Source organism: Ornithorhynchus anatinus, chromosome 9, assembly GCF_004115215.2.
Source record: "Ornithorhynchus anatinus isolate Pmale09 chromosome 9, mOrnAna1.pri.v4, whole genome shotgun sequence".
NCBI lineage: Eukaryota > Metazoa > Chordata > Mammalia > Monotremata > Ornithorhynchidae > Ornithorhynchus > Ornithorhynchus anatinus.
In genome coordinates this window covers 49045541-49054638 of record NC_041736.1, presented here as the reverse complement: position 1 = coordinate 49054638, position 9098 = coordinate 49045541, and the positions used below count along the sequence as shown (strand labels likewise).

Below are 9098 nucleotides of genomic sequence, written 5' to 3'. Positions count from 1 at the left end.
CTTCAGTTTTCTCCCTTTGTTGTTCCCTCTTGCTGACTTTTCCATGGGAATCGGTAATTGTTGAGGAACTCTGGGGAAGGCAGGGGTGACGGTGGCCTGTATTGGCCTGTATTTGTGCTCTTGGCCTAGCCCCAAGGGAAGCAGCGAAAGGTCATGGGGATGGCTGGTAGGGTGAAAAGGTAAGAGTGGGAAGCACTACTAACCATTTAAAAATTCTCTGCAAGACTGCTTCAGTCCTTGAGTTTAAGTGGGAGCTGGAGGCCAGCACGGGATTGAATGGCTCAGGTGGGAGGGAGGGTTGGAGTGGCCGAGAATCTCCAACTTGTCTGAGCGGCTCTCTCTACTGCCTGGTAAGAGAAACAGCTGTATCTTGTGATGTGGAAACACTGCAGCAAAGCTCATTAAGTCAAGCCCTTCAGCCTCACTCCCCAAAGAAAGCTGTACTTTCTCTCCTGCCTCTTAGTCTGTTTGTTTATCTGAATGTCCATCACACCCCCAGAAGCCTGAAGGAGAAGGAGGATTCTGCAGAAGGCAACAGTAGATTCAAATAGCACACTTCCCTCAGAAGCAAAGTATTTGCAAGGAAAGCTCATCGCCTAACTTAAGTAATTGTGGCTGAATCTTGGCTCCATCTTGCATCCAACCAAACAGTGCATGTCTGAACTGAATTTTTATTTCTCTGAAGAAAAACTTTAAATGGAAGGAAACCAGATGAAATATGCTTTAAAGCTATAAATAGTCAACAGCTTCTAAGGTCAGTTCCCTTTCAACAACCAAAAAAACGAGTGCCCATACTAACATTCTCCCTAAAATGAAAGTGTCCCTTCCCATATAACCTAAAATGCTCTATCACTTCCCTTAACCAACCTAATCATTAGAAAGTGTAAGCAAGCCACCAGTTTCTTCCTTTGGTGACCAGGTCCTTACTATAGTATGTGCCTGGGAAAAGACAGGAAATGCTAAATGGGACTCCTACTGGTTCCGGTTCTATCCCGGAAGGACTCAGAACACTGGCAGCCGAATGAAGCTTTCTTGACTTAGAATTTTGGAAAAGCCATAGTCTTAGCTTGAACAACTCTGCTCCCTAGCCACAGTTGCTTCCCAATTGCTCATGTCATATTTATTATTTTTATCTCCTATTTTTTTCATCTTCCCTTATGTATCTGTTGCCAATCCTCCTTCTGCCCTCAAAACTTGGATGATGAGCCCTTTGTGGACTTGAAACTTTGTTTATATCTCATCTAGAGGCTCTGTTCCCAGTGTCTTGCAACATGAGTTGCTTTTTATGGTATTTGTTAAGCACATTACTATGTGTCAAACACTGTTCTAAGCCCTGGGGATAGATCCAAGTTAATCTTGTTGGACACAGTCTCTGTTCAGCCATGGGGCTCACAGTCTAAGTAGTGTGTTTAAAGACGACTAACTACTGCTAAATCATTCACCACCTTCTCCATCAGTTATGGGGATTAAGACTGGAGCCCCAGTGGTGAGAGTGGTCTGTCCAACTTAATTAGCTTGTACCTACCCCCAGCTCTTAGAATAGTGCTTGGCACATAATAAGCACTTAAATTCCATTATTATTATTAGTATTAATAATAATCATACACATTTTTAATGGTGCTTAAGTTCTTTTTTTAAAAAAAATTGTATTTGTTAAGCACTTCGTATGTGCCAGGCACTTTACTAAATGCTGGGGTAGATACAGCATAATCAGAATGGACACTGTCTCTGTCCTACCTAGAGCTCACAGTCTTTATCCCTATTTTACAGATGAGGTAACAGGCACAGAGGAATTTAGGTGACTTGAACCAAGGTTGCACAGCAGGACAAATAGTGGAGCTGAAATTAGAGCCCAAGTCCTGTGACTCCCACGCCTGTGCTCTTTCCACTGGGCCATGCTGCTTCTCTTACACTTATTTGTTTCTGGGAAGATATCAAAGGTAAAGTATTCAAATTTTGATGTTCTGTATCAGAGAACCATGTACAATGTGACAAAATATTACCCTAATGAATATGAAGAGATAATCCTAGGGGACATGGTACAAATGAATGCACTAATGCCAAGTTTTTTGGGTACTAATGTCCTGGTCCCTCGAGGCTGTAGCTTTGTTAGGACAAGGAATGTGTCTGTTGATTGCTATATTGTACTTTCAAAGCACTTAGTACAGTATTTTTCACATAATAAGCACTCAATAAGTATGACTGAATAACCATGGAGTACGAGATGGGCCAACCTTAAATACACTGCTCATAGAATGTGTGTAGGACAAAAAGTTTCCAGTACATTTCTTATAGTTTGTCAGGCTCTACAAGGCCCAAGTTACTTTGTGCTGTATGTTAAGGCTTCCTTGGAAGCGGCATTAATTGTCTCAGGTCACTGAGGTTTAATTCAGGAGGCAGCTGCTTCAGTGACAGAAGAAAATCTGGCTATATGGCATTCCTAATCCATCAAAATCTAGTACTCTCCTCTCCTAGTGAGCCAATATCATTTTACTTGGTTATCCAGACTTGTGATCAGTTTAACCAGGTCCAGTTAGCTTGGAGAGTCATCATCAGAGGTATTTATAGAGCAACTACTCTGTACAGAGCACTGTACTAAAGTGCTTAAGAGAGTACAAGCAGAGTTTGTAGGACAAGTTCCCTGCCTACAAAACCTATAGTCTTTCTGTTCTAGTGACATAGCCTGAAAGAGCTTCCCTCAATCAGAGGTATTTACTGAATTTATGGTAATTTATTGAATGCCTCTTAAGGGCAGGGTACTAAACTAAGAATTGGAATGAACAACAGAAAACACCTGATCTCTGCCCTCAAGGAAAATGACAATGTAATAGTAGATTTCCCAAACAACCACTAGGTAGCTTGGACCTGGGTAAATCTAGCTGCATCTGTTTTCCTCCTGAGATAGATAGATTTACTGCTTTATTTAGAAAATGAAATGCATCTTTTAAGATGGGCAGGATAAACTCTCACTCTGCCCCAAACCTAAATTGGCCCTGTTGCAAACTGCTCAGAACATTGTGATATTCCAAAGGTACAGTGCTTGGTACATAGTAAGCACTTAACAAATACCCTCATCGCTTCACAGATGGTAGTCAGTTCTTGCTCTATTTCATCTTTCCTCTTTCTGCTGATTCGGTGCTCCAGGCGACCTGCTCTCCAAAACTTCAAGCCCAGTTCCAAGATTCTTTTAATCTATCACACCTGAAACACCAGCTTGGTCAGGCAGAGGATGCTGATGAAAGTTCAGCAGAGGTTAGACTCAGGTATTGTAGGGAGAGAGGCGGTAGTGTTTACTCTGTTTAGAATATTTACCACTGAAGTATTTCAGGATGTGTAACCTATAGATACGCTTGGCAGACGGAATGTTAGGTTATCACTGCGTCCATCCTTATTGGGGTACTCTGGATGTCCACGCCAACTCAAGTCAGCTTCATTTCATTTCTTGACCTCCGGTTAATTGTATGGAACAGTTCTTCATCAATGGTCTCATTCTGGCCTTTGGAACGGGTGGATAAGAAAATGTAGCCACCGATGTACTCATGCACTACCTTGCAATCCGTGCTCACGCAGGAGAAAGCGATAGACACATTTTGGTCAAACTCAATGGCAACCTGGAACACAATGCAGAATCAAATAGGAAGGGTCAGTGCCAGAGCATTTAAGCCTTCTTTGCTGGTAGATAAATCTAGATTCCTGGAAAGGTAAATTAACCTAATCACAACAACTGGTCACAGTGCACTGCTTTGGTTCGGAAGATCTCTTTCTCTGTTCACCTGGTGCCCTCTTGTGGTGCCAGCCTCACAGTGAGTTGCGAGAGACCAACTCTAAAAGTGATCTGGAACATTCTTTGAAAAACTCCTTCGGATACTCCAAGAATGGGGATTTCACGAAGTAGGAACTTCCCTTTTTCATTGGGAGCAACGAAGGACTGAGGGAGGGCAGTTCATAGGTCAGGGTTTCCCTGTGGGGTTTACTGATCCTATAGTCACCCTTAAATTATTTAATTTTACATTCTAGAGAACCGAGAGGATCCGGACCGTATCTGCGACAAGGGCTATTGATAAAGGTTCTGTCATTACTGGTCGGCTCCTCTTTCGGCTTTGTGGTAAACATTGACTTCCCCTACTGTGAATGAAGCGAATTCTAAGTTGTAAAAATTTTTATGTTTGTCTCCCCTGTTAGACCGTATGCTCTTTGTGGGCAGGGAAGATGTCACTTTATTATTATACACTTCCAAGTGCTTAGCCCCGTGAATTGAACCAAGCGGGCACTCGGTAAATGGTACTATTACTATCATTACTAAATGGGCTAGTGAGTCTCACAACAAATCCGAATCTCTCTCGGCCATCAGCCATATCTTTCTAAAGCACGTAGTTTATAAGACTGAAGCGTCTTGTGTTAATTGGCCCATGTAATGAGGAGTCTAAAATTCCATGTTTAATCTCATAATGAGTGCATGACAGTGAAACAAAAGATAATATAGTGTCAGCAATTTAGGGGATTTGGATATTATCCCCAGTTCATAAAGTGGGCTGAGCTAATTTGGAGAAAATGTAATTTTTTTGTTTAAAACTTGTTAAGATATTGTCTAAAGCTGCACGTGACCTCCCCGTAAAAACAGTTACAGCATACTTGTGGTCTTGTCTGCTTTCAAGACACTAGCACCTTCTATCTGAACACTGTAATTCCCTTAGAACCGCCTACCCACACTGACCAGCGTTGCATGTAGCAACCATAAAATTATCGTTTTACCTGACCGATTTCCCAGTTTACATTCCACTGTTTCATATTTGAGAATCTCCATGTTGTAATTGGATCCCCTGTGGCTGTGTCTATCCTAATTAACCGATTATATGAGACTCCCAGAAGATCATCTTTCTTGCTTCCTTTAAACCTGGAAGAAAATGTTAACAGAAATTGAGACCCACTGTGGACAAGAAACATGATTAACGAGTCTGTTTTACTGTAATCTTCCAAGTGCTTAGTAGAGTGCCCTACACACTTTGCCTTGTTCTTCAAGGAAGATCCACTCAGCACCTAATGGGCCATTTTTGGTTGTGTGATAGCTGTTGTTTAAGGCTGTGCTGTGTGCATAGGTGGGACCTGGAAGGGTGGGGGGAAGAGGGTGTGTGGGTGTGTGAAGGTCTCTCAAGAATTGGCTAGGAATAGGTTCAATGAACAGCTGTTGCTCAGGGGTTGGAGTTTCTGAGCCGCCATCCTCCCTGTTCCACCAGACCATAACTTTGGCATTATTCTTGACCCATCTCTTTCATTCAACTCACATATTCCCATCTTTGACCAAATTATATCAGTTGTACCTTCACAACACCTCTAGCATCCACCTTTTTCTCTCCATTCAAACTGCTATCCCAATGATACTTTACCTTGACTGCTGTATCAGCCTCCTTGCTAACCTCCCTGCCTATCTCTCCCCTCTCCCACTTCATACGTCACTCTGCTGCCCACAACATTTTTCTAAAAAAGTTTGTTTACATCTCCTTACTCATCCCAACTGCCCATCCACCACCACATCAAACTCCTTCCCATCAGCTTTAAGGGCATTCAATCAGCTCTCTCCCTTCCTACCTAAGCTCCCAGATTTCCTTCCACACCTCAACTCTCTAACGCCCAGACAACTCGATCTTGTCTGTCTCACCACTGGCCCCATGCCCACATCCTCCTTCATAACCGACAATCCATCCCTCTCCCCACCTTAAAAACCCTCCTAAAATCACCCTATCTTCTAAGAAGCCTTCTCCTTATTCTCCCGATCTATCCTCCTGTCTGTTTACCTATGCACTTGGTTGTATTCCCCCTAAGCACTTTATATCTCAGCCCCTCAGGACTCATGTACATATCCTAAACTCTATTTCCCCTGTTGTAATTTATTTGTCTCCCCCTGTAGATGCTAAGCTCCTCAATTATATTACTTATGTTGCTTATAGTCACTTAACTTCTCTGTGCCTCAGTTATCTCATCTGTAAAATGCAGATTAAATCATCCTTCCGATTTAGGACTGAACCACAGGTGGGACACCGGGACTATCCAACCTAATTATCTTGTACCTACCCAAGTGTTTAGCTGAATGCCTGGCACATAGTAAGTGTTTAACAAGTATCTTTCACCTGCTCTCCCCCCACCCAAAAAAAAAAAAAAACAAACCAAAAAAACAAAACTGGGGCACATGGGCCTATTTGCTATCATAAGTCAATATGATCTAGTGGATAGAGCCCAGGTCTAGGAATCAGATCTGGGTTCTACTCCCGGCCCTGCCATGAGTGAAGGCTATAACCACCTAAACAGGGCACAGAAAACTAAGTTGTGAAATTTAGCCTAGCAAAGAGTACAGATACTGCATCTGCCTTCCCACTTGACACATTTTTAGGCTTCTATTTAATTTTTTGGGTGCAGAAATTTATGGTTTGGAACCCTAGAGTTTTATGCAAAAGAGGCCCAGCACTTAGCTGAAAAAGGGTAGCTTTCTAAAATGGAAAAAGAAAAATAATTAAGGGTTAGAGAAAATGATCTGAGTTCCAAAAATAGTCAAATGGCCAGGAAGCACAGGAGAGAAAACGAGAGTAAACCTCATTACCTGACAATGTAATATGCCATCCCCAAATTCAGGCAAGGACTGGCCACGCTTGAATGAACGCATCTTGGCATCCACAAGAGGCATCTGGGCCACATTGTGGTGAGCTTCCAGAATGCGAGCTGCCAACTAAGAAAAACAAAACATTTTATGTTAGCTGAAGCAGTGAAATAGCTTGAGGCCTATATTCAGGGAATAAATGGAAAGCCAGTGGTAACTATGCTAAGACAATGAGTTCGTTATTCATTATTATCCTCAGACGGAAATTACAGAAGGGCCAGGAAAAGATTTTGGCCTACGGACCGTATGGTCAGCATCCCGGATTCTCAGTCTCAAAAGTCTGTTCTTTGAAGGGCTTCTGACTAGTCTGTGTGGAAATGTCACTTTTCATGCCACTTGGTTGTGTTCTGGCCAGACTCTGATGAAACACTATGAGAATCCTTTCCCAGATCTGTCTCTCAAGAAAATAAGGATAATTGCCAGTGACTAGGGCTGTGGGGAAGAGGGCAGACACCCAGTTCTAGACATGGAGACTGTGTTCTTGCACAGCTCTGAGGAAAACACACTGTATTACCCACCTGTGCCCTCTGCTGTATACAAGCACACAGCGATTTAAGTCACTGTGCCGTGCTGTATCCAAAACAGGCTCATATTATTGGAAGAAAATTCCCTGACCTTCCTCATTTCGTCTGCCTCTAAGCTTCTTCCTGTAGCCTCGCTGTTGGCCCCAGTGCAAAGAGATCTGCTCTGGGTGTAGGAGACTCTAGTTCTGGTTCTAGGACCGGATCTAGCTGTGGTTCCGCCTATAGCTGATGTGGGTGAAGATCATACGTACACATCTTAATCTGTTGCGCCCCAGCTATTCCCTTATGGCACACTGTGCCCCCACCGGAAACATGACCGAAGGTATGAGAGAGTATGTGGGGCTCTGCGCAAGGCAATTTTGCACTATCGGTAATTCCTTTGTGGCATGTTCTCGAACTGGGAGTCTCAAGCCTGGGGCTCATCTTCCGTTCTTGATGGGAAAACTCCAAAACAGTGCCTTTTTTGTTTTCTTTCCCCCTTTACTATTCTAGCCTTCTGATTGGTCTTCTGCTTCCAGTCTCTCCCATCTTCAGTCTGTTCTTCATAAAGCCACACATATCATCTTTTAAATTGCCAATTGAGAGCACAGACCATTGCCGCTTCTAAAATTGGAAAGATTATGGTTCCTCATGGAAGACCCAAACTGGCTACTAGCTGTAAATATTTTTAGTTCTGTCTCCCACAATTAGAGTGTAAGCTCCTTCTGGGCAGGGAACATGTCATTTTTGTCATTCTGGTCTTCCCAAGTGCTTAATATTGATGCACCATATCAAGTGGGGACTCAATAAAAGGTACTGCTACCTTTAAGACTCTCCAACTGCTTGGTTCCTCTGGCTTTCTTCTTCCACTCTGTTCAGCTCATGCTCTTTCCTTCTAAGTAATCCTTCCAGTTTTTGGCTGTCTACTTCCCCCAACTCCAATCTATTGCTTATGCCTTCCACTGCCTAGAAGGTCCTCAGTCCTGCCATAACACATCATTCTGCTTCTTTCAAGCTCACCCTCCCTTCAGGTTGTATTCCCTGACATCCTGTTATCCCATCCAATCAGCCACTTCAGTACTTGTTTATTTCTATTGACTTGGCATCCATCATATAAATCTTTTCTTCCAAGTCTCAGCTATATTTGTGAACTTGTCCACATGTCCATTTTATTGTACCGTCCCTTCAAGGCAGGGTCTCTCTGTCTTTTATTACTTTTGGATATTCCCTAAGTAATGAGGAGAGTGCTTGCCATTCAGTAGTCTTGATACTGGATAGGTTAATATCTTAGACACCGATTGAAACTTTTCTTTCCAAAGCACGCTAGGAAGTAATCTTAATTAAGGACTGTACGTTTAACTGGATCTCTGTCTCCTCCGGGTAGCGCCTCTCTTTTGGTCCATGAACCTGGACAGAAAATCATCCCCAACAGTTTGTGATACCTGTTCGACTTGTGCTTTTTTGCACACCAGGTGACACGAAGCACTCTGGCTTCATGTCCATACTTTCAGGATCAGAAAGTGGCTGAGAAGTGGTATTCCTGTTTTTCATCTGCAGGAATGAGAGAATGTTTTGGATCTCGGACTGATAAGAGCAATCTGCCATTGTTTTCCCCTTGGATGCAAGAACGCAGGCAGCCATCCACCTAGCATACTGGTCTTCCTGCAACAAACAAATGGGAATAGAAACTCAGGGAAGACTCCATCTTAGTAAGAACTCTACTTTGTTTTTCATGTCACATGTCATATGAGAAGCAGCGTGGGGCAGTTGAAAGAGCCTGGGCTTGGGAGTCAAAGGTCTTGGGTTCGAATCCCGGCTCTGCCACTTGTCAGCTGTGTGACTTTGGGCAAGTCACTTAACTTCCCTGTGCCTCAGTTACCTCATCTGTAAAATGGGGATTAACTGTGAGCCTCACGTGGGTCAACCTGATGACCCTGTATGGTCAA

At 43.1% G+C, this 9098-nt stretch overlaps 1 protein-coding gene across 1 annotated transcript in view; it reads right to left on the bottom strand.

Moving 5' to 3' along the window:
• Positions 1-2902: 2902 nt before the first annotated feature.
• The window catches only part of FERMT1 (FERM domain containing kindlin 1), a 33951-nt gene continuing 27755 nt past the window's right edge, over positions 2903-9098 (bottom strand). Inside the window, 8 exon segments of the mRNA XM_029071475.1 lie at positions 2903-3460; positions 3462-3611; positions 4753-4894; positions 6593-6615; positions 6617-6718; positions 8234-8243; positions 8604-8622; positions 8625-8814. Coding sequence (XP_028927308.1) covers positions 3431-3460; positions 3462-3611; positions 4753-4894; positions 6593-6615; positions 6617-6718; positions 8234-8243; positions 8604-8622; positions 8625-8814 — 666 coding nt within the window. The 3' untranslated portion in view covers positions 2903-3430.